The following is a 25,452-nucleotide window of genomic DNA, read 5'->3' as shown; positions in this document are numbered from 1 at the left end:
CAGGTTTCTTTATTTCCTCACTTGACTTTTAGTAGTCTGAATGTATTATCCACAGTGATGCCTTCACTATCTAAGATACTTTTTAGTTATTATTTATTTATTGTTTTGCTGATCCTAGGGCTTGAACTCAGAGCCTGGGCTCTGTCCCTGATCCACAGCATCACTTCTGGCTTTTTCTGTTTGTGTGGTACTGAGGAATCATACCTAGGGCTTCATGCATGCTAGGCAAGCATTCTACTGCTAAGCCACCTTCCCAGCCCCTAAGATACTTTTTAAAGTACACATAAAGCTTTAGGCCAAAGTCTATAAAATGGCTTCCATTGAGCTACTTCACCTGCTCACCCCTCCAATCTCCATGTACCCCTGAACTCCTTTTTCTTGTGATCTGATTGTACTGATCTTTGGAACATAGCAGAAATGTTTCTGTCTGAAGGACTTTGCACTGCTGTTCCTCTGCTGTATTTCTTCATTTTTAACTCCCTTGCTTCCTGCAAGTCTGCACTCAAGCGTTACCTTCTTCTCAGTGAAGCTGTCCTGCCCCCATGATTTAAAGCTGTCCCCAACTGCTCTCTGTTCTCCTTCCTTGCTTCTCTACCATCTCACATCACACTGAGCTTGCTTACCTTCTAGAGAGTAAATGCCACAAAGCCAGCATTGTTGGTTTTTGTTCACTTATGGATCTCAGTGCATAATGTTGAATTAACATATTTTACTGATCTAAGCAAAGCATGAGAAGATTGCGTTATTTGAATAAGCTGTTAAGCGGAGAAACTAGGATTTGCTTTCAAACTTGGTTTGCAAAATGAATCTTCAACATATTCTATTTCATTTTGTTCTTTTTGCTCTGTCAGGTGAAACCAAATAAATATAAAAGGTATAATATATGAGAGTTGTCTGAGAAGACAATGGCATCTTATAAAAAGGGAAAATAAAGGTGTGACAGCAGAGATTAAAAGCATTTAATTGTGTAATTTGTACCACATTATCAAAACATACATTGAGTTCTGAAAATACATACTACGTTTTTGTCTTTGTGAATGCTAGTTTCCTTTTTTAAATAGTTCGCTTATTTTTATACATTAAATTCTATAGTTTCTATACCATCAAGCCTTCCCTTTTCTCCCTCCCCAACCTCCAGAAAACAGTACTTACTTCCATCTACAATTATTCCATGTTCTTACCAAAAAAAAAACTTGTTAAATTATTCCATGTTCTTAATCTGCATCTATCCAAGGGCTCTTAACAAATTGCACAACAACTGCCATAAATTGATACTGCTCTACCAGGCAGAAGTCATAATTGCACCTATTAGAAGTCAAAAGTGTTGTTGAATTGCTTTTGTCTTTTGAATATGACAAGCAATAACAAGACAGGGTAAAGAGGGATGAAGACAGTCTTGTGACTGTCTCACAGGTTCTGTGACCTCTAGAGATGGCCCACAGTTGATTTTCCCAAACAGTTAGCATAATCAGCCTGGATCTCAAATCCGGAATTCCTGGCGCCTGAGTTGTCTGATTACCCCGGTTAATCTGTCCAGAGGAGCATAAGGACGTAAGGACGAGCGTCTCTATTATGTCTCTCGCTCCTGCCGTATGCTAGCCACTTGAATGAATGTCGATTAAGTAAATTAGCTTGGAGTACAGATAAGAACTGTTACAGGTATTTGGAAATAATCTACTTTGAGTTTGAATTTACCAGAGATCCCATATTCACACCCTGGAGATCACATAGTTAACAATTGGAGGAGTGAGGATTTTAGCCAGTTTATCTTTTCAAGTTTGTTCTCAAAAATATATACTTCAAATTTGTAAAAGCTTATGATATAAGAAGTTCTAAGCATGTAATTTTATGGTTTAGAATTGATGTGACTGATTTTAGGTTTTATTATTTATTCTAGGGAAATCTGAAGCAAATAAAAGAACAAATAGAAGATCATAAAAAACGAATAGAGAAATTGGAGGAGTATACAAAGTCATGCATGTAGGTAGAATCCTGCAGCTTTCTGTACAGCAGATGCATGCGCCCACTCTGTTGTTTATTACTTCCCTTTAGACTGTTGAACATTATTCTTAACCACATAATAGAATAGTTAAGTTTTGAGTACATAGTTTTGAGTACATAGATTTGTTACAGTGGAACTTAAATTTCCTTGGGATACTGATAACCTAGATATTCTACTCCTAAGAATTTTTCATGGCATTTCCCAAATACTAAGCTTATGATTAATTGATCTGATTAGATGATCTAGACTTATTATTTTTTGGGGGGGGGTCCGGTCATGGGGCCTGAACTCTGGGCCTGGGCGCTGTCCCTCAGCTCTTCAGCTCAAGGCTAGCGCTCTACCACTTGAGCCACAGAGCCACTTCTGGCTTTTTTCTTTTTGCTTATGTGGTGCTGAGGAATGGAACCCAGGGCCTCATGCATGCAAGGCAAGCACTCTACCACTGAGCCTCCTTCCCAGCCCCAAGCATTTCCTTTCATCTAGTATTTCCTCACTTAGTCATTCCTTTTCTTTTTCTAATTGTAGAGTCTTAGATTTAAATACTAGTGAACCAGGAACTGTAAACTTCAAATGTTCTCTGATGGAAGAGACAACTCCAGGAGGCCTAATGTGTTGAGATGCCATTTGATCCTGTGCAAGAGAGAATATTGGTATAAAGTGCTAGTTAAAAACTCAGAAGAGGGTTGGGAATGTGGCTCAGTGGTAGAGCGCTTGCCCAGCATGCATGAAGCCCTGGGTTCGATTCCTCAGTACCACATAAACAAAAAGCCAAATGTGGCACTATGGCTCAAGTGGCAGAATGCTAGCCTTGAACAAAAGAAGCTCAGGGACAGTACCCAGGTCCCGAGTTTAAGCCCCATAACTGGCAAAAAAAAAAAAAAAGCCTAGATATTCAAGCAAAGTATATTCTTGCAAAGCATCACCTAACCCTCACATACCCCTGGCTTACAAGCCCTTAAGTTAGGACGGTGTGTAGGACAGGAGATGCAGATTCCATCACCTGTGGGAGGAAGGAATTTCGGACCAGTGAAGCATCTGCAAGGAGCATCTACAATAATAACAAAGAGCAAGGGGGGATTTCAGAGTCAAAGAACATAATCTAGTTGCCATCCCAAGCAGGAAAGCCATGAGACTATTTCCAATTAAGCACCAAAAAAGTGGTGTAGAGTTGTGGCTCAAGTGTTAGAGTGCTAGACTGGAGCAAAACCAACTCTGGGACAGTGCCCAAGACCCCAAATTAAGCCCTCAGAGGTGCTCTCTCTCTTTTCTTTCTCTCTTCTCTCTCTGTCCCTCTCTCTTCCTTCTCCCCCCTCTCTCCCTCTCTTTTCACACATACACAAAATTAACATTTAATTAAAAATAGCAAATAAATTAGCAATATCAAGGAAAGGATCAAACAGCTGAAAGACAAATTACTGGCTTAAGAGGCTGAAATAATAATTAAACAGAGAGCAAAGAGAATACATATTAAAGACAGTAAAAATCTGTCATGAAACTGATATGCCTGAAGTAAAACCAACAAATGGAAGGAAGAGCCCAAAGATGGGAAATGTCATGATCACAAATTCTAGGAGCTGTTTATTCAGGATGCCGATAATCAGGTGTCTTCTGAAAATGGGTGTCTTCAGTGATCTCTTGACCACTCTTAGAGCTGTGCAAATGGCATGTGTGGGAGCCGTTTCCTAACCAGCCTGGCCCTGCAGAGCCCTCTGCACTTGGCCAGCGTCCAGCTGTCCCTCATATCTTATGATATTCGTAAGGACAGTGAGTCTCTGCATCCTTTCTCTGAGGTCCCAGGAGGTTAGCTCAGCAGTATCCAACTCAATTCCTGCACACAACAGGGGGTTCATAAGTGCTGTCTGATTAATAAGCAAAATAATAAATATGAGTTACTTTAGTTTTATAACATATTTTAATACTTTACTAAAATTCATTTAATAATGTTTTCTGTTTTAGGTTTTTTCACCTTTCTGAGATTTGCACTCAGGGCCTGGGACATGCTAGGCAAACATTCTACCACTTGTGCCAATCCTCCACCACTAATACTTTTTTTTATAATGAGTATTTAATAATGAAATTTAGGTAGATTTGAGTGAATTTGTATTAAATGATAGATGTAATTTTTAAAAATTAGTTTTGTCTATGCTGCTTTGGTACCATAGCAGTGAATTGTTTGTTCCTTACTAATATATTGATTTTCCTGTCTTTTTTGAAAAACCTGCTAAGTTTGGAAGACTGCTTGACCTGTGTCATCCTATTCATAAGAAATACCAGCTGGCAGTGACTAAGGTTTTTGGCCGGTACATGGTTGCCATAATCGTCACTTCTGAAAAGGTAGCAAGGGATTGTATTCGATTTCTGAAGGAGGAGAGAGCAGAACCTGAGACATTCCTCGCTCTCGATTACCTTGATGTAAGAAATTTATGTTTGGTCTTCAGTAGTGATCAACTCTTGTCTGTTTAAGTACATCTTTATTGCTTAAAACTATGGTAGCTATGGAAGAGGGGGAATGTAGCGTGGATGACAGCCAAGTTACAACTAAGGCTAGTGTTACTGCATTAGCATGTGGAGACTGTTAACAAGTGGCTGCTCTTTCCTGGAGCAGGTCTTTTCTTGATAATCGAATTTTGCTATAATCCTCCCTGATGTCTTTGATTTCATTGATACAGGTTAGATTTTAAGGCTTGAGGTCTGTTTTGAGATCCCTTAGTATATCCAGAACGTCAGTTCTTGACCCAAGAACTTTGTCATAGGATGACAGCCTCCAGACACCTCTCATGGTCTCCTGAAGCAGAGGCTCTCTTTCCTCCATCAGTCACACCTCTGAACTGCAGGCAGAGGGTGTGAGAAGAAGGGTACTCTCGGCTACTGAATACCAGCCCTACTGCTAAGTAGCCATACCAGTTGATTTGTCAGGTTTTCATCTTAGCCTTAGGTTCTTTGTGAAGTAAAGGAATAAGTCCTCACCTTATTGGATGGTTTGGAAGAAGCACGGCACAGCACCTATCTGGAGGAACGGCTCAGCAAACGCGAGCCAGTCCTGCCTTTGTGCTTCCACACTGTGCCATGAAGGGCCCACCAAGACTTGTTGCCTTACTTTAACTGACTGTGAAATCTTTTTGGGTTGTTTTTTGGTCGGTCGTGGGGCTTGAACTCTGGGCCTGGGCGCTGTCCCTGCACTCTTCAGCTCAGGGTGAGCGCTCTACCGCTTGAGCCACAGCGCCACTTCTAATTTTCTAGTGGTTTATTGGAAATAAGAGTCTCAAGGATGTTCCTGCCCGGGCTGGCTTTGAACCGTGATCCTCAGATCTCAGCCTCCTGAGTAGCTAGGATTTACAAGCGTGAGCCACCGGCGCCCGGCCTGACTGTGAAATCTTTTACTTACGCCTCACATGAGATTTTGCAGGGCAAACTTACTTAAAAATTACTTTGTGTGTGTATGGCAGTCCTGGAACTTGGATTCAGGTCCTGGGTGCTGCCTCTGAGCTCTACCACTTGAGCTGCAGCTCCACTTCAGCTGAGCTCTACCACTTGAGCTGCAGCTCCACTTCAGCTGAGCTCTACCACTTGAGCTGCAGCTCCACTTCAGCTTTTTTTGGTGCCTTAGAGATAAGAGTCTCACAGACTTTCCTGGCCAGGCTGGCTTTGAACCTCTGTCCTCAGATCTCAGCCTTCTGAGTAGCTAGAACTACAGGTGTGGGCCACCAGCACCCAGCTTCAAAGTCACTTCTTAATCTTATACAGAAGTATGTTTAAATATAAAAGGAATACTTGTACCCCTTCTCAGTGTCCAGTTCTTTAATAGTAATTACTTCAGATTGCTTTTCTATGTACTTAGTTTACATACACATGTATGTGCACATTTTATGGGTTTTTTTGCTTTGCTTGGTTTAACAAATATTACATCATCTTTGCTGGTTTTATTGTAGATCATTTTTTTTGGGTTGGTCATGGGGCTTGAACTCTGGGCCTGGGCACTGTCCCTCAGCTCTTCAGCTCAAGGTGAGCACTCTACCACTTGAGCCACAGCGCCACTACTGGTTTTCTGGTGGTTTATTGGAGCTAAGAGTGTCATGGACTTTCCTGCCTGGGCTGGCTTTGAACCACCATCCTCAGATCTCAGCCTCCTGAGTAGCTAGGATGACAGGTGTGAGCCACAGGTGCCCGGCTTGTAGTAATTTCTTGTAGTACTGAGTGTTGAATTCAGAGCCTTGCCTTACTAGGCAGGTGCTGTAGCATTTGAGCCACTCTACCAGTCCCTTTTTCCATTGGTTATTTTCAAGATAGGGTCTTGCCTTATGCCCAGGTTACTTGGGCTACAATCATCCTATTTGTTTCTCCTTATTGCTGGATTAAGAAATACATAACACTGGTTGAGATAGTCTTGTGAACTTCTGTGCTTGGGCTGGTCTTAAACTGTGATCTGATCTCTGCCTCCCAAGTAGCTAGGATTAAAGGCTTGTGCTATAGTGCTAGATTCACAGAGGGTTTTTTGTTTGTTTTTGTTTTTCTTAACAGACCAGGCCTGAAAGTCAGCCTGAAGGTCTGAAGGCTTTCCTGAGGATATGAGCCTTCAGTGGTTTTCAGGCTCTGTAGTGTTATACTGTTCTTCATATATGCATCTGGGTGGGTATTGTGTTTTGCCACAGGAGATGATCAGGAGAACACAGGAGCATTTATGCATTGTTCTGTCCCATGTACTTGGAACATGGTTGAATCTGGAGGTTGTATCCTCTGGTTTTTTATGAAGTTTTTGTATTTTAAAAAATACTCTGAGCCAGGCGCCGGTGGCTCACGCCTGTAATCCTATCTACTGAGGAGGCTGAGATCTGAGGATTGCAGTTCAAAGCCAGCCATGGCAGGAACATCCGTGAGGCTCTTATCTCCAATAAACCACCAGAAAAACGGAAGTGGCACTGTGGCTTACGCGCGGTAGAGCACTTGCCTTGAGCTGAAGAGCTGAGGGACAGCACCCAAGTCCAGACTTCAAGCCCCATGACCACCAACAACAACAAAAAAAATACTCTGTCTCTCAGTCAGCCTGGGGTATAGTTTATCATGTTCTTGTCAAACTTGTTGCAGATAGATGCACACTGTTCATCTTGGCTGTCATGCCTATGTTCTGTGAGAAAAAAACAATTGAGCATTTGGGATTTTCTTTTTATCAGTTGTGGGGGTTGAACCTCAGGGCTTGGGCACTGTCCCTGGGCTTTTGTGCCAAGCTCCACTCCTGGATTTCTGGTAATTAATTGGAGATAAGAGTCTCATGGACCTTCCTGTCCCACAGGCTTTGAAACTCCTCGGATCTCAGCCTCCTGAGTAACTAGGATTACAGGCGTGAGCCACCAGCACCTGGCAGCAATTGGTTTTTATCATAACTAATATACCAAGTATTTCTAAACCTTTTAGATCAAGCCAATTAATGAAAGACTAAGAGAGCTTAAAGGCTGCAAAATGATGGTTGATGTTATAAAGACTCACATTCCTCAGCTGAAGAAAGTGATTCAGTTTGTATGTGGAAATGGCCTGGTCTGTGAAACTGTGGAGGAAGCAAGACACATTGCATTTGGCGGACCTGAGAGACGGAAAGTAAGAAAGAATTTGGATGGCTTTTTAGAGAAATCCAAGCAGTATTTACAAGGTGTTCCCTTCTTCCCTTCCCTCCCCTGCTTTCTTGTTTAAATAAATACACACACTCACATTTATATATGTTTCATATGTTCTCTTTATAAGGAAAACCAATCTAGAACTTAGTTAGTTTTACCTAGGATGCATGAGACCCTGCACAGCAAAACAACGAAAACCTATAAAAACAAATTGCAAACCGGGGGAAGTTTTTGCAACTCACGGTAAAGAGCAAATGTTCCTGTAAACCAATAGGTAGAATAATAATATGGTGAGAAACTGGACAGATTATGAACAAACTTGTTCTTATCCAAAGAAATATAATAGCTCTTAAACACAAAAAATCAACCTTAATCATAATATGAGCAATGCTTGTCAACACTATTCTTAGGTATTATGTTTCCTTGTCAGAATAGCAACCATCTAAAGTGTGGACATTGTGTGGACATTTTATGCTCACTGGCTCTGTGAAGGGCATGTTTACTAGTTATACTCTATGGGGACTTAGCATATAGGCAAACTTAATCATATGAAATGATATGTGTGCAAGGCCTAGAGATTGAACCATTGGGTATAGTAGAACTAACCTAGGCATTTGTGTAAGACTAGCAAAATAAAAATAAAAAGCACATACAGTAGAAAACTCCACATTATGTAATTATGGCAATTTCCAAAATGTATTCAGTTAAAAATAATTTCTTGCTTCCAGATTTCTCAGAGTGAGGCCAAGTTTATCTGTTATTTGTCATGCATCCCTGTATCCCAGCACTATATTTTACTAGCTCCCGTCCCTTGGGCAGATGTCTTAGTACACAGAAGCATGTAGAGAATGTCTTCAAAGAAGAAATAAAAGGCTGTGGTAGTTTAATCTTGGCTACTTGAGAGGCAGAGATTAGAGGCTGGTGGTTAGAAGCCAGCCTTGGCATAAAAGTTCTTGTGACTCCCTCACACCTGTCATCCCTGAGAAAAAGCGGAGTACAATAGGATCCCAGCCCCTTTATATTTTCTTTTCTTTTTTTTTTTTTGGTCGGTCGTGGGGCTTGAACTCTGGGCCTGGGCACTGTCCCTCAGCTCTTCAGCTCAAGGCTAGCGCTCTACCACTTGAGCTACAGCGCCACTTCCAGTTTCATGGTGGTTTATTGGAGATAGGAGTCTCACGGTCTCTCCTGCCCGGGCTGGAAGATCTCAGCCTCCTGAGTAGCTAGGATTACAGGCGTGAGCCACCAGCGCCCGGCTCCCTTTATATTTTCTGAGCATGAAAGGAGACCCTATCTTGAAAATAATAAACACAAAGGAACTGACAGAGTGCCTCAAGTGGTAGAAAGCTCACTTAGCAAGTGTAGGACCTTGAATTCAAACTCCAGTGTTGAAAATTTAAAAAGGAAGCCTGGGAAGGTGGCTCAGTGGTAGAGCGCTTGCCTTGCATGCATGAGGCCCTGGGTTTGGTTCCTCAGCACCACATAAGCAAAAAGAATAAAGCTGGAAGTGGCACTGTGGCTCAAGTGGTAGAGCTGAAGAGCTGAGGGACAGTACCCAGGCCCAGAGTTCTGGCCCCACGACCAGACCCCCCAAAAAAAGAAAAATTAAAAGGAAAGAGGGAGGAAGAAAGGAGAATATTTGTTGGATTTGTTTTTGTCAGATCACTGATAGAATTTTAGTCTGTCACCGGTGATCTCTTGCTTTAATTAACTAGAAAGATTTGTAAAATGTTGAAAATAGATTTCATTTATTGTATAAAACATAGACATATTTAAATGAGTTGAAACCCTAGGCTGTTTTATACTTCAGCTCCACTTAAATGTTTTTCTTTATCTCATTAGTGTTAACATTCATTTGGAGAATGTGGTATTTTGAGTATCCTACAGTTAATAAGGCCCTTTCCATCATATCCCACTGACAGCTATGCCAGATTTTTTATGCGATTCTGTAATACCAACTATTTGATACCAAATGCATCATTGACTTTTTTGTTTTTATTTTTTTTTGGGGTCCGGTCGTGGGGCCTGAACTCTGGGCCTAGGCACTATCCCTCAGCTCTTCAGCTCAAGGCTAGCGCTCTACCACCTAAGCCACAGCGCCACTTCTGGCTTTTTTTCTTTTTGCTTATGTGGTGCTGAGGAATCGAACCCAGGGCCTCAGGCATGCAAGGCAAGCGCTCTACCACTGAGCCACCTTCCCAGCCCCTGTATCATTGACTTTTAATTCTCAATATTCCATTTGTTTGAAACTGTTATATAACTTGTTTGAAGCCTTTGTTATTGATGCCAATTTTGTTGCCTAGAGTTTCTTTGGGTGTTAATAAAATGAGAGTTGTATCTGTAGTTTGGTCATTTATGTTTCTTCATAAGCTAGATCTTTCATTAGTAAAACTCAATAAGTGTTTTCTCATCTACAAATTCTCAGCTGTAGAAATTGTCATGTTAGGTTCTTATTTTTGTATACCTTATGTATATTTCTCAATGGTAAAACACTTTTTAATTTTACAGACAGTAGCCCTTGATGGAACTCTGTTTTTAAAGTCTGGGGTGATCTCTGGAGGATCAAGTGACTTACGACAGAAGGCTAGGTGCTGGGATGAGAAAGAGATAAAGACTCTCAAAGATAAAAGGAACCAGCTGGTTCAGGAACTCAAGGTACATTTGTGCCATAACATTGACAAGGTAGCAAGAACAACAGTTGTCGTTTAAAATTGCTTAGGGTTTTCTTCATGTTTTTGTTTTTGGGGTTTAGACCTTGAGAAAATTATGCTAAGTGAAATAAAACAGTCACGAAAGGACAAATATTGAATTGTGCAATTAATTCAGAGAGATAGAAAGTTAAATGATGCTACCAGGGCCTTTGGAAAGGGAAATAAAGAGTTCTTTAATGGATTTAGAGTCTCAGTTTTACAAAATGAAAAAAAAATGTGGCAATTGATTTCATATTTTATGATATGTGTAGATTACTACAACTTAAAAAAATCAATGAAATTTCAGCTGAGTTCTGCATAATATAGTGTTATTTAAGTTACTTTAGATAATAGAAAAGAAGGGAAAGTTTTTGGGATTTTTTTTGGGGGGGCAGGGAGTCCGGTCGTGGGGCCTGAACTCTGGGCCTGGGCACTATCCCTCAGCTCTTCAGCTCAAGGCTAGCGCTCTACCACTTGAGACACAGCGCCACTTCCGGCTTTTTTCTTTTTGTTTATGTGGTGCTGAGGAACCGAACACAGGGCCTCATGCATGCAAGGCAAGTATTGTACCAGGGAACCACCTTCCCAGCCCAGTTTTTGTTTTTTTTTTTTATAAAGCTTATGTAACTTTAAAATAAAAAATTATAGCCAGGTGCTAGTAGCTCACACTTGTACTCCTAGCTATCCAGGGGGCTGAGACCTGAGGATCACAGTGCAAAGCTAGCCCAGGCAGAAAGGTCAGTAAGACTCTTATCTCCAATTAATCACCCAAAAAAGCCAGAACTGAAGCTTAACTGGCTCAAATGATAGAGAGCTAGCCTTAAGCAAAAAAAAGCTCAGGACAGCATCTCAACCTAGGAGTTTAAGCCCCCGGACTGTCACACACACACACACACACAAAGATAGATAGACAGATAGATAGATAGATAGATAGATAGATAGATAGATAGATAGATAGATAGATAGATAGATAGATAGATAGATAGATAGATAGATAGATAGATCAAAAACAAAGGCTGACTTCCCTAGGAATATAATGCATAGTTTCAAAATTAAACTATCACAGAGTACTCAAAAGTTGACTTCTGGAATTGAACCCCTTTTGTACAACTACTTAATAAACAAATAGAGCCAGGGTACCAGTGGCTCACACCTGTATCCCTAGCTACTCAGGAGACTAAGATCTGAGGATAATGGTTTGAAACCAGCTGGGGCAGTAAAATCTGTGAGACTTTTATCTCCAATTAACTACCAAAAAGCTGAAGTGGAGCTGTGCCTCAAGTGTAGGGCACTAGCCTTGCGCAAAAAAGCTCAAAGAAAATCTCAAGGACTGTACTCAAGCACTGAGTTCAAGTCCCAGAACTAGTACAAAGTAAGTAGACAAATAATAAACTTTAAAATGTCAGTGTAGGGCTTTCATCAGCATAGCCAAAGAATGTATCCAACTGGATAAGATGTGTTCTGTACATGCATAGATGTTTTGATATTCTGATTGCTTAGCATAGTCCTTGACATTAATGAATTAAAGGCAGAAGAAAAATCATGATCTAGATGAGACATTTCATAAGATGCAGTAGATAATCCCAATTAATATACCAACAAAAAATAGTTTTATAGAAATTATTCAAATACAATAAACAGCTCTTATTCAACACTAACACATACTAAGCACATAGTTCAAGTGGTAAGAATGCTTGCCTAGCATAACCAAGTCCATGGGTTCAGTCTCCAGCATTGAAAAAAGAAAAATTAACCAGGAGTGGAATTAGAAATCTATCATCTCAGCTACGTTGGAAGTAGAGACAGGAGGATTGCAAGTCTGAGGCAAACTTAGGCAAGGTAAGTGAGACTATCTCAAAAACAAAACCAAAAGGTCTGGGAGTTGTAGCCTAGCGTGAGGTGCTGGGTTTAACCCCTAGCCCGAGGAGAAAAAAGGAATAATTACTTAAATGATGAAACACTAAAATAATTTTTGTTAAAATCAGGAACTAGATGTTTTCCATCACCATTACTATTCAACATAGCCTTAAAATGACAAGTACATTAGGGACAAAAATGAAATAGTATGTGTAATTATTTGAAAAGAGAAAACTAAAATTTGCAGCTAAAACTGTATTTAAGAGCTTCTGTATTTGATGGACATAGTAGTACACACCTGTAATCCCCAAAAGCAACCAGAATGCAGAGATAGGATAATGGGTTCTAGTCCAGGCTAACCTGACTCTGAGGCCCCGTCTAAAAAAAAATAAAATAAAACAACTTTTAAACGAAAACAAAGTCCATATTTATTTATTTATTTTGTCAGTCATGGGATTGAACTCAGGCCTGGGCACTATCTCTGAGCTTTTTTGCTCAAGGTTAGTGCTCTACCACTTGAAGCCACAGTTGCACTTCCCGTTTTCTGGTGGTTAATTGGAGACGAGTCATGGACTTTCCTGCCTGGGCTGGCTTCAAACCATGATCCTCCAATCGCAGCCTCCTCAGTAGCTAAGATTACAGGCCTGAGCCACCAGTGACCCCGCAATTTTTATTCATTTTAAATGAAGAACCTGGGTTCCATCTATTAAATCATTCTTTACAAAATGATGTAGAAGACATTAAGATGAAACATTAGGGCCAAGAACAGGACTGTGTAATCGCTGAAAGAGGCCCAGATGACCAGTAAACATGAAACTGTGCTTGATATAGTCTCAGAACTTGATGTAGTACTCAGAACTACAGGCTAGACCTGTGGTGAAATCAAATTTTGTTTTGATTTGTTTTGGTTGAGTAATAGGTGTGTGAAGGGAGAAGGGAATGGAGGAGGGAAGCAAAAAGAACAGGAGGCTCTCAGAGCAAGACAGTGTCCTGCTCTCCCTGCCCCCCCAAGCCAGGTGCTGATGGGCACGTACATGCATGGAGCATGTCCTCACGCAGTGTCTCATGCGCTCTTCTTCCTGCTAGGACGTATGTTTACTTTTTGAGGAAGCTGTATGTCCTCACACTCAGGTGCTCAATGTGTTTTCATGCCCAGACTTCCCAGAAGAAGGGGAAGAGGGGTTGTGTCGGAAAATCGGTATCATATCATGTATTACGTAGGAAAGCCCTTTGAAGAGTAAAGGACTCTTCTGTTGTAAATGTTTCACATTTCTTTCTTTTTCAGGATTTGATGAAAGCACTCCGCAAGGAAATAGATTTGAAACAAATACAGACCCAAATACAAGGAACTCAGACACGACTCAAGTATTCACAGAGTGAACTGGAGATGATTAAGAAGAAGCAGCTTGCTAATTTTTCCAGGGTAATGCAGCATATATAAAATGTGGTGGTTTGGGATTGGAGGTGTGGCTCAGTTGGTAAAATGATAGCCAGTGAGTGAAAGCAGAGTTACCAAATTTGAGTTCTAGTCTCAGACCTAAAAATTTAAAAATGTGGAGGTTAGAGTTACAGCGCAGCAGCTATTGCATACGACACCCATCTTCCTCCCTGATTGTAAAGACACCTATCCTATCATGTTTTGACCTCACTGCATAAAACTAAGCTTGCCGTAAGACAATGTTTTCCTTTGGTTATTAGGAACAATCTCAACTACAAAGCGAATTACTAAACATAGAGGCTCAGTGCACTATGCTGAGCCAAGGAATCACAGAACAGCAGCAGAAAATCGAAGATTTTCAAGAGAAGATAGACAAGGTGATGAACGTCATACTTATCACTAAGCAACATACATGGCTCTAGACCAGACCAGATCCAGGGCACCTATGGCTCTATGGTAACAAACATTGGCCATCTGGCCTTTGCTTAAAGCTGGGCAGGAGCCTTTTACCTTTTCTCATTTAGCTCTTACGCCGTTGGGTATCACACACTGTGCTTTGCCCTGCTCGTGGCCATGTTCCTGCCTCTGCCCTGCCTCACTTATAGTTAATGCATAGTCAACTAAAATCTTAATTTATTTTTTGTACTGGTCCTAGGGCTTGAGCTCTGTAACTGGAAATCATCCCCAAGCTTTTATGCTCAAGGCTAGTGAAGCTTCACTTCTGGCTTTTTTTTTTTTTTGGTAGTTAATTGGAGATAGGAGTCTCATGGACTTTCCTACTTAGGCTGGCTTTGAACCACAGTCTTAATCAGCCTCCTAAGTAGCTATGATTACAGGTATGAGCCACCAGCACCTGGCTTAAAATGTTTTTTTTTAAACAATACCTATCTCTCTCCTACAAGTTCACATAATGTTTGTAAAACTTGTTGAAATTAAATTTTGGGGGGTGGAGGGATTTAGCTCAGGCTAGTAGACCTATGTCTCAGCCCTTTCATTTGATAACTTTGCTCAGGTTGGCCTCAATCTCTTGATCTCCCCAAGAAGCTGGAATTATAGATGATAACCACCATACTTGGTTTCTGGCTTGATTCTTAACTCTATGCTAACCTTTCCTTTTTAATCTATGAGATTTTTTTCTCATATATAAAGAAGAATTTGTACAAATTATTAACATTTTGTGTAGCTGTGGTAAATAGAGTCCATCAGCTTTGTGTTAAACTGCACAGAGCCAAAACATTTAATAAACCCAGTTAATGAGCTTTCTTACTTAGTTTATCTGAACATGCAGTTTGAAAATAGTTTAGCATAGTTTATAGAGATAATAGAAGAAAAAGCAGTGGTTGCATACAGTAATATTGAATTGTATTAGTTTTTGGCCTAATCCAGGAAAATCTTGGAGTAAAAAAAACTTATATTTAAGCACTATCTATGGCACTATCTAGGTATTTATTAATTCCTTATTGAGACAGTTGTTTTAAAAATAATTTAAAAGGTTGAAGATGACATATTCCAAAAGTTTTGTGAAGAAATTGGCGTAGCAAATATTCGTGAATTTGAGAATATACATGTTAAACAGCATCAAGAAGTTGACCAAAAAAGGTATGTTTACTAGAAGACATTAATGAACAGTTTGCACATATATAGAAGTAACTGTTATTTCTTAATTTAGAGGAATTGTGCCTGAGGTAATTTTTACTTAAGTTTATTAAATAACTAGTACAAATGCATTTTCTTAGAAAAATATCTAAAAACTTGTAACAAAAAGCAAATATGAGTTCTAGTTCTCTTATAAGGAAAACACAGTGTTATACAAAGAAGTAGTCATTTAAATGCCTAAATACAATTAGTCTACCTAATTGTATATATGGACCAATTTTTTTTTTTTTGGTTGGTTGTGGGGCTTGAACTCTGGCCTTGGGCGCTTTCCCTGTGCTCTTCAGCTCAAGGCGAGCGCTCTACCATTTGAGCCACAGTGCCACTTCCAGTTTTCTAGTGGTTTATTGGAGATAAGAATCTCATGGATGTTCCTGCCCGGGTTGGCTTTGAACAGTGATCCTCAGATCTCAGACTCCTGAGTAGCTAGGATTACAGGCATGAGCCACCGGTGCCCAGCTTGACACAATTTTTTTGATGGTACTGGGGTTTGAACTAAGGGCCTTGCTCTTGCTAGGTGGCTGCTCACCACTTGAACACATTTCCTATTCCCTTATTGGTGTGTGTGTCTGTGTGTGTCTGTGTGTGTGTGTGTGTGTGTGTGTGTGTGTGTGTGTGTGTGTGTGTGTGTGCGCGCGCTCTACCACTTGAGCCATAGCTCTATTTCTAGCTTGGGTAGTTTATTGGAGACTAGTGTCATGGACTTTCCTGCCTCAGCCAGTATCCTCAGATTTTAGCTTCCTCAGTAGCTAAGGTTATAGATGTGACACCCCCCTCCACCCCTCCACCCCCATGCCTGGTGAAGTGATCACTACAAAAGTTGGAAATGGGCCACATAGGGCTTATGGTAGTATTCCTTCTACTTTTGTATGTAAAAAGCACTCTGCTTACCACTTGTGATGTTTGACTTTATTATACTAGATTGGAATTTGAAAAACAGAAAACTCGGCTTAATGTTCAGATTGAATATAGTCAAAACCAACTTAAGAAGAAACTGAGCAAGATCAACACATTAAAAGAAACACTCCAGAAAGATAGAGAAGAAACTGATAAGCTAAAGAAGGTAATGCATAATGGGTGGCTTAAAGTGCCTCTTCATTGCAATTAGACGCTCATCAAGCAGCCATGTTCGAATTCCTAAAGGAGCATGTTAGTGGTGGATGTCACATGGGGGGGTGGGCAAGAAGATGCCACAGATGATTCAGGATTGTTGCAGAAGTCTAGGCTGGACCCACAGATTTAGAAGTTGCTCCTTTATGAGAATAAATGGAAACTGTATGAGAAAGGTTGAGACTCAGCAGACAGTGAGAGCAACAGTGGGATTCTGGTGGGAAAAGCATAAAGGGAGCAGTACAGAAGCCCAGGAAGTGAAGAAAGCTGTTAAAAGGGCAGTCTGGAAGGTCGTAGTGTCAACAGTACTTCTCACTGGACCGTGGGAATGAAGCAAGGCCTGGCATGATCCAAAATAAGGAGGAAGGCAGTGATAGAGAGTGGTTGCCAATGCACAGGTAGTATAGGATGATAACAGGGGTCAAGGCAGGTTCACTCAGCATGGCTGGGCTTGTTTGTCAATAATACCAGAACTGTTGACCTCATTCATATAAAAGCGAGTACTCTATAATGTATCTCCTCTGTGTTTAGATGGAAGATGACTGTCTCCAAGAGGTGGATGACCTCATGGCGAAACGGCAGCAATTTATGGACATGTTTGTCACTCAGAACTCTGACACTGAGAAAGCTCAAACTCAGATTGAAGAGGAACGGAAGAAGATTTTGGCCATTGATAGGTAACTACAAGTTCAACAGTTTGAAAGATCTTTGTAATGCTTTAAATGTGTACTCTCGGGCTGGGAAGGTGCCTCAGTGGTAGAGTGCTTGCCTTGCATGCATGAGGCCCTGGGTTCGATTCCTTAGCACCACATTAGCAGAAAAAGCCGGAAGTGGCGCTGTGACTCAAGTGATAAGAGCGCTCGCCTTGAGCTGAAGAGCTGAGGGACAGTACCTGGGCCCAGAGTTCAGGCCCCATGACAGACAAAAAAATTAAATAAATGTGTACTCTCAGTTTGAAATTTATTATTATTATCTGGAATTTATTATCTGAAGTTGAGTATGGTACCCTTTGTTGCTCTTGGTCACACAGAAATCCTAATTTAGGGGACACCCAAGAGAAGCAAGTTGTTTAGTGTGCCTAGTTTTCTTTGGTGGGAGGAAACACGAACTCGTATTGTGTTCTTACCTTAAAATGCTCTTGATACTGGTGTCTTCCAGAGGTCCAGAGTCCCTGTGGTCTGTGCAGTCTGGGAGCAGAGAACAGCTCTGCTCCTTATGTATTGTGCCTTCAGTTCCGTATCAAGGAATTTAACTTACTTTTCCTTTCCAACAAAGATGATAAAAGTCTATTTCCAAATAATTATGGAGATTGAGTTAATGCTCAACAGCACTTAGGGCGTCTGGCGAGCATATGAACAGCACTTAGGGCGTCTGGCGAGCATATGAATTTGCCGTGACGATGATGGTGCTTTGAGTTGGCTAACATTACCAAAGTGACGTACCCCTACTTGTGATTGGCATGAGCACGGTGATGGAAACAAAGGTTTTCTTTTCTTGGCGTATCATAGTTTTCCTTACTGACCAAAGACCTTGAGCGCTTTAAGACTCAGTTCTTAGTATATGATCTTTAAGTGGAACTAAAATGTTTACTTCTGATTGGGGGGGGAGGGGAGGAGTGCCTTGAACTCAGGGACTCTGGGAGCTGTCCCTGGGCTTATTTTACTCAAGGCTGGCACTCTACTACTTGAACCTCAGCTCCACTTCTGGTTTCTGGTGGTTAATTGGATGTAAGACAGTCTTTCCCTGAAGAGGCTGGCTTCAAACCACACCCCTTGAGTAGCTAGGATTACAAGTAGGAGCACGACTCCTGATTTTTTTAACCTATATATTTAGTTGAAGTAGGACCACTTCTGTTTTTCATATTCTTGAAAACCTTGTGATCGCACCTCCTTCTTCTTGCCCTCGCTCCCTTCTCTCCTTTCACTTTGTATTCTTGGTCTCTCTTTGCTCTCTTTGGGGTCCTGTTTAAAGGTGCCGTTGGCTCAGCTGCAAACTCCCCGCCTCATGTTCAGCTCAGGAGCTAAAGCAGTAGTAATGATTGCAAAGAAACTCCACGCTGTTATGAAAGCCGTGACTTGCCTTATGGTTTTTTTTTTTTTTTGGTTAAGAAATTCTTGGTTTGAAGTTCTAAAACAGAGAGCTTATATGAGGGAGAAGCTTAGGTTGAAAATTTAGATTTTAAATGAATTAATGGGTCCTGGGTATGACCCCATCACTTAGAAAGCCGAGGCAGCTTCTGAATAGCCAGTGGGGCTATTTACAAAGATAATAATAAAGACACCCTGAAAGTAGTGTGTTTTTCCATCCCTGATTGAAGCCAGAATGCTCGTTATTTTGAAATACTTCCTTGAGCTGGGTACCAGAGGCCTTCATCTGTGATCCCAGAGACTCGAAGGTTGAGAGCAAAGAATCTCATTTTGAAACCAGTCTAAGCAGACAGATCTGAAAGACTCTTATAATTAGCCAGCAGAAAGCTAAAAGTGGAGCTGTAGCTCAAGTGGTAGAGTACCAGCTTTGAGCAAAAGGCAAGTATGAAAATTCCCAAGTTCCAGTCTTAGTACTGGAACAAAATAAAAAGTAAACACATTTCCTTGGGTTAATTCTTTATACCTTTCTCAGAAGTGTTAATTTTTTAAGTCCCAAACTAGCACAAGAAAATCAGTCTTTCTTATATTTTTTTAGATAGGGTCTCACTATGTAGCTCAGGCTGGCCTCAAATTTGAAATCCTACTGTCTCATCTATGAGGATTAAAAATATGTCTAGAATTAAAGATATGTCCCCATACGTCACTTGAAAATAATCTTTTTAATGAAAGTTCATAATTTAACACATTTCTTCTTTGGCGCACTATACATAATATGTAAAATCACTACTCATGTCTGTGTACTTAACAGGGATTTGGACAAATTGCAAAAGGAAATTGTAATCATTCAGACATCTCTGGAACAGAAACGACTAGAGAAGCATAACTTGCTGCTTGATTGCAAAGTTCAAGACATTGAAATCATTCTCTTGTTGGGATCCCTGGATGACATCATTGAAGTGGAGGTATTCTAGCAGACGATAGTTTTCTTCTTTTAAATTAAGTTATAGAGGTAATATACAGAGGGATTATTGTTTTTTGTCGTTGTTATTGTTGTTTTTTGTTGGTCATGGGGCCAGGGTGCTGTCCCTCAGCTCTTCAGCTCTTAAGGTGATCACTCTTACCACTTGAGCCATGACACCACTTCTGGTTTTCTGGTGGTTATTTGGAGATAAGAGTCACACAGCTTTGAGCTGTGATCCTCAGATCTCAGCCTCCTGAGTGTTAGGATTACAGGCCTGAGCCACCTGGCGCCTAGCAGGACTATCGTTTTTAAGTCAGGTCACGAGTACACTTCCTTTTGGACAGTGTCACCCCTTCCTTCCCTCTCTCCCCATCTAACAGATGATTTTAAAACATGTGACGTTGAGCAGAACTGAATATAGTGTTCTTTGAATTTCTACCTTTCCTCTGGCTCTAGAGCCCCTTTATGGCTGGTATTTGTCCCAAAAAGTGTCCGCAGAAACATGCCCACAGAAAAATCTACACTGGGAGCTAGGTGTTGGTGGTTCACACCTATAATCCTATCTACTCTGGAGACTGAACTCTGAGGCTCATGTTCAAAGCCAGGCCTGGCAGAAAAGTTTGCAAGACTCTTATGTCTAATTAGCCAGCCAAAAAATAAATAAATAAAAATAGAGTGTGGCTCCAGGGCTGAATGACATTCTTGAACAAGAAAGCTAAGGGAAGAGCACAGTAGCCCAGAGTTCAAGCCTCAGGACCAACACACGCACACATATAACCTGCACTTAAATGTTTATAACAGCTTTATTCATAATTGCTAAAACTGGAAGCAACCAAAATAACTTATAGCAGCTGGTGCATTGAGACCATGTGCTAGAAAGTGATCGACTGTCTAGCCATGAAAAGACATGTAAGAGATTTATACTCATATTAGGATTTCAGCTGCATGCTGATATGGAATCATGAACCTGGGGAGCATGCAGTGTGCAACTGCCAGGGACTGAAGAGGAATGGGAAGTAAATAGCATTTGCCTGTGCCTAGGTCTTTACCTAGAGCAGTGGTTTTCTGGTCTGTCTAATACTGAGGTGGTGGTTCCATGTTTCTCTTTATACATTTGTATAAATCCATCCTGTACCTAGGTCTTTACCTAGAGCAGTGGTTTTCTGGTCTGTCTAACATTGAGGTGGTGGTTCCATGTTTTTCTTTATACATTTGTATAAACCCATATTGAATGTATACAAGACAGGGTTCTGACGTAATCTATGGACTCAGGCAGTCATGCATGGTGGGGGGCGTTGACAGGCTTTCCACTGATGCTTCTGCCCCAGCTTGTGCTAGTTGTCAGCCACACAGTACTTTTTAAAGCCCAAGGAAGGCCTAGAACATGGCCTATAAGGGAAGGGTCAACGGGAAGATGGTTCTCTTCAGACAGAAGCAAGTCTGTCTTGAGGGCCACACTTGCTACTCCTGGTCCCAGGAGTATCCTAGCTTGCGTTCAGAAAGCCACAGAGTCTGCGTACTTTCTTTTTCTTTTTTTTGGGGGGTCCGCTCATGGGGCCTGAACTCTGGGCCTGGGTGCTGTCCCTCAGCTCTTCAGCTCAAGGCGAGCACTCTACCACTTGAGCCACAGTGACACTTGTGGCTTTTTGTGCTTATGTGGTGCTGGCGAATTGAACCCAGGGCCTCATGCATGCAAGGCAAGCGCTCTACCACTGAGCCGCCTTCCCAGCCCGAGTCTGTGCACTTTCACCAGGGACACTTCCTTGTCAGAAGATGGCAGGCCTCTGTGGTGTGTGAGCACATCTAATAGCGCCTGGATACTGGAGGCGCTGAAAGCCCAGAATAGGAAAGGCCCAAGGAATATGCTTCCCAAAGGACTGAACTTGTGTTAATGGGAGAAATGATTGTCTTGCAACAATTACTTCAGGACTAACAGTCTGTACTTGTGAGGTACACCAGAAACTTCCCTTCCATTGACAAATGTTGAGGCAAAGCCAGTTACACTATATTTCTGGTAGAAGACTCTTACATTGTGGGGAGACTTTGCTAGACTACTGCTGATCAACCTGCAGCGTGTAGAAGAGGCATCTTGGTGTGATACTGAGTCTGCATTCCCAAACCCCCCCCAGGTGAGGCCACACTGCTGCTGCCACATAGGCCACCCTTTGAGTTGAAAGGCCCCAGCTGACTTGCATAGACGTCATGGGTGGCTGTTGTTGCTGCTGTTCGACAGTGTCGCACAACATGAACCAGGCTGGGCTAGAACTCAGATCCGGCCTCAGCCCTCCATGTGTTGAGTCAGGCAAGCACCACCATGTCAAACGCAGCCATAGATAGATGTGTGGTACAAATCACACAGAATCATGAGATTTAGAGCTTCTGTGTTACAGATTTATATTCAGATTCAACCTTCTATTTGAGTTAATCATGAGTATTTTGTAAGAGGTATACTTATTAGTTCACAGTGATTTTCCTTGAGTTTGTATTAGTTGGGAATGTCTAAAAAGAGGTTTTTTTTTTCCCCTTATAGGTCTCGGTTTGAATCAGCATTAACTAAATAGTGATCATTTATTTGTTGTGTTTATCCTGTTCCTTCCAGGGCATAATATGTATTGAAATTGAAATACACATGTCAGGCTTTGTGCTAGGCAACAAAAACAGCAGCCAGAAGTCTTCTCAGTCTAGTAGGAGGAGACAAGCAAACAAAGGATAAGTAAGATGCTAAAGACAACAGAAAGGACAAACGCAGAGTATTGACAGCTTGTGCTCACAGCTGTGCATGGTGAGGCCCAGGTAGCCGGAGGCAATGACAGGCAAGCAGACACATGGAGAGGCAGTGTGCCAGCTGGAGGAGCACGCCTGCTGGAGTAGGAAGGCTCGCATGGTGCCCCAGAGTAGCCATGGGTCGGGGGCACAGGCGACCCTGCCGTGGCAGGCTCTTCAGTCTGAATGAGATGACAAGAAACTGAAGACGAGGAGAGAGAAGCGAGTACAGGTCCCCATTTGGATAACAAGGAAGGATTTTCCTGTGTTTCAGTTGGGGACTGGAACAGAAAGTACCCAGGCGACAACGGACATCTATGAAAGGGAGGCGGCCATGGAAATAGACTACAGCTCTCTACGGAGTGACTTAAAGGTAACCCAGAGAGTTCTCAGAGCAATATTGATATTAAATCTGGAAGGGGAGAGGGCGGACCCTCCACAGAGGCAGGGCATGGCTGCACTGCCATTCGATTCCATGGAGCCACTGGCTCTGGTTCTGTCAGCGATAGCCATATGTTTCTTCGGCTTCCTCTTGAGGCTGCTTCTAAAGGGACAGTGACTAGCGCACTTGGGGTGCTGCTGTTATAAGAGCAGAAGGTTTTCCTGTAAAATCCCAGCTGTTTTCACGGGATCTGAGCGGAGTCGTGTGTGTGTTCCTGAACCCCAGCCACTGGTCGCAGGGGCACGCAGAGACAGCTTTCCTCTGAGTGAGCAGGATCACCCGCAGGGCACGGCTTCACAGGTGGGAATGGCCACCGGCCAAGGCAGGGACTGTGCTGGAAGAAAGGAAGATGGATATGGAGGGGATCTTGCACTTCCAGTTGCTCACATACATTGTGAGATTTGTTTGGGCTGTCTGTTCTGTGGCATTCTTTGGTACTCAAAAACAGCCTTTATCCTCTCAGTAGTTTTCTATGCAGAGCTCCTTCCCTTTGAGTTTGTGTCTAGAGAGTACTTTACCTACCACCACCCATGACTTATAAACATTTATATTTTTGTGTTGGTGGTTTTCTTTTGTTTTCATTTGTCTTTTTAATTCATCTGAAATTTACATTAGTATAATGGGTTTTTTAGAATATAATTGTATTGTTATTCATGTGTGTGCAGTAGGGTTACTGTTTCATAAGTCAGGTAATGAGTGTATTTTTTTTTTTTTTGGTCGGTCGTGGGGCTTGAACTCTGGGCCTGGGCGCTATCCCTCAGCTCTTCAGCTCAAGGCGAGCGCTCTACCACTTGAGCTACAGCGCCACTTCCGGTTTTCTGGTGGTTTATTGGAGATAGGAGTCTCACAGTCTCTCTTGCCCGGGCTGGCTTTGAACCGCGATCCTCAGATCTCAGCCTCCTGAGTAGCTAGGATGACAGGCGTGAGCCACCAGCGCCCGGCTGTAATGAGTGTATTTTGTTTGGAAGTGTCACCTCTTCCTTTCCTCCCCCTCTGTTTCCCCGTCCCGTCCCTGCCCACAAGTTACAGAGTTTTCCAGTGTCTACGGAGGACCGTGCCTGCATTTATTCATCCTTCCTTCCTCCATTTCTACCATTCCTTTAGCCCCTCCCAAAAGAAAAAAAAACAAGCAAACAAAAAAAAAAACACCCATGTTTCCATCTCCTGGGATTTGCTTCAACAAATAGTATTTTAAATGTTCAGAGGCAGTATGCATTTGGGTTCCTCCCCTAAGAGTAACCTCTTTTAGTCTCACTGTTTATGTATGAATGCCTAGAGTCCTATATAATTTATCATGCTCCAGTGTATTTTAGATCTATAAGCACTTATTTCTTAAGAGTTACTTTGTTCCAAAAATTGTCTTCTAATCTCACTTTTATTATGAACTAATTAACCCCTCTCTGGAAGTCAAGGCTTTCCAGGAGGGAATGGCTGTACTTCCCCTTCTCTCTTCATTTCATTTCAGTTGGTCCTAGTCCTCCATCAAGTTCCTGGCTAATTATTACCCCACACACACACCACTGTCTAGTACCTGTTTCCCCAGAGAAGAGGTTGTCCTCATCCTGTTGCAAATGCCATTTTGTAACTCTGACTTTGCTATGAGCTTGTCAGAGGAAGAGATGGAGTAGTTTTGTCATCACTCATCAGTGATGCATAATGAATGGTCAGTATTTTTGTTGAACAAGCCAGTTTAAAAACTAAGAAAGTAAACCATGTCTCAAAGGCAGTACATACAGCACCACAGCCTGAAAGGCCCACCTGAGTAGGGAGCTACAGGCATGCAGTGTACCTTCAGTTCCAAGGCCAGGGCTCCTATAGGAAGAGCTAGCTGGTGGGGTGGATGGCCACAGCCCTGTGTATACATCTTAGGTTAGCAGCCCAACACAACACACATGCAAGTCACTCTTGTTCTTTGCTAATAATAGGCCCTGCAAAGAGACAAAGAAGTACAGGTCTACTTGACTCTCTTTCGGGAGCAAATAGCAGCCAAAGAAGACATTCTGCTGAAGACAGCAACCCCAAACCTGCGAGCCCTGGAGAACTTAAAGAATGTCAGAGACAAGTTTCAAGAGTCCACAGATGGTGAAATTGAATTTATATTTATGGTTGTTAACAAGATCATATCCGTGGTGGCTTTGATTTCTGTACCATGTGCCAACAATCTCAGTGGATTGTAACTTTCCTTTTTGCTTGTCTGGTACTGAGAATGTGAAATCAGGGCCTCAGGCTTGTCGGGCTGGCATAATTCTCCCGAGCTATGCCTCCACTCCTGTTTCACACTGTCTAGTTAGTTATGTATGTATAGAACAGGGTCGGTCTTCCTACCAGTCACACACATACACCTGTGTTGTGATCAGGTACATGCATCCAGCTTCTTCTGTAGAGATGGAGTCTCAGACCTCACTGCCTGGGTTGGTCTGGAACTGCCATTGCCTCAATCTCGGCCTCTCATGTAGCTTGGGGATAACAGGTGCTCTTTAGTGCACCCAGCTATAGGCTTAGGAGAGGGTCTCACTACCTTTACTGCCCAGACTTGCCTTGAACCAAGATTCTCCCATTTTCAACCTCCCAAGTAGCAAGGATTGTAGGTGTGAGCCACCAGAGCCTGACCTGGTTTTTTTTATTGTATATTTTCCTCTATTGTCTTATATAAGTGTGTACTTTTAATGTTGAATTATTAATTTGTCCCTTTATAAAATACTCTGAATGAATTTTAAAAATAGGTTTATTGGTTATTTTAGAATAGATATTTAATTTTTTAATAACAGCAATAGGCATATTCAGAATTTGTTCATCATTTAGACATTAGTCCTGCCACTGTGCATCAGTGGCTCGTGCCTATAATC

At 41.8% G+C, this 25,452-nt stretch overlaps 1 protein-coding gene across 1 annotated transcript in view; it reads left to right on the top strand.

The window, feature by feature from the left end:
- Window positions 1-25,452, top strand: part of Smc1b (structural maintenance of chromosomes 1B) — a 51,169-nt gene that overhangs the window by 17,076 nt on the left and 8,641 nt on the right. The window contains exons 8-20 of the mRNA XM_013025713.1: window positions 1,898-1,980; window positions 3,654-3,792; window positions 4,229-4,414; window positions 7,412-7,591; window positions 10,114-10,260; window positions 13,438-13,575; window positions 13,851-13,967; window positions 15,083-15,189; window positions 16,165-16,306; window positions 16,885-17,030; window positions 19,249-19,402; window positions 22,439-22,537; window positions 24,532-24,688. Coding sequence (XP_012881167.1) covers window positions 1,898-1,980; window positions 3,654-3,792; window positions 4,229-4,414; window positions 7,412-7,591; window positions 10,114-10,260; window positions 13,438-13,575; window positions 13,851-13,967; window positions 15,083-15,189; window positions 16,165-16,306; window positions 16,885-17,030; window positions 19,249-19,402; window positions 22,439-22,537; window positions 24,532-24,688 — 1,795 coding nt within the window. The remainder of the gene's footprint in view (window positions 1-1,897; window positions 1,981-3,653; window positions 3,793-4,228; window positions 4,415-7,411; window positions 7,592-10,113; window positions 10,261-13,437; window positions 13,576-13,850; window positions 13,968-15,082; window positions 15,190-16,164; window positions 16,307-16,884; window positions 17,031-19,248; window positions 19,403-22,438; window positions 22,538-24,531; window positions 24,689-25,452) is intronic.

This window comes from Dipodomys ordii, unplaced genomic scaffold, assembly GCF_000151885.1.
Source record: "Dipodomys ordii isolate 6190 unplaced genomic scaffold, Dord_2.0 Scaffold87, whole genome shotgun sequence".
Classification (NCBI taxonomy): domain Eukaryota; kingdom Metazoa; phylum Chordata; class Mammalia; order Rodentia; family Heteromyidae; genus Dipodomys; species Dipodomys ordii.
This window is presented reverse-complemented; position numbering and strand designations above follow the sequence as displayed.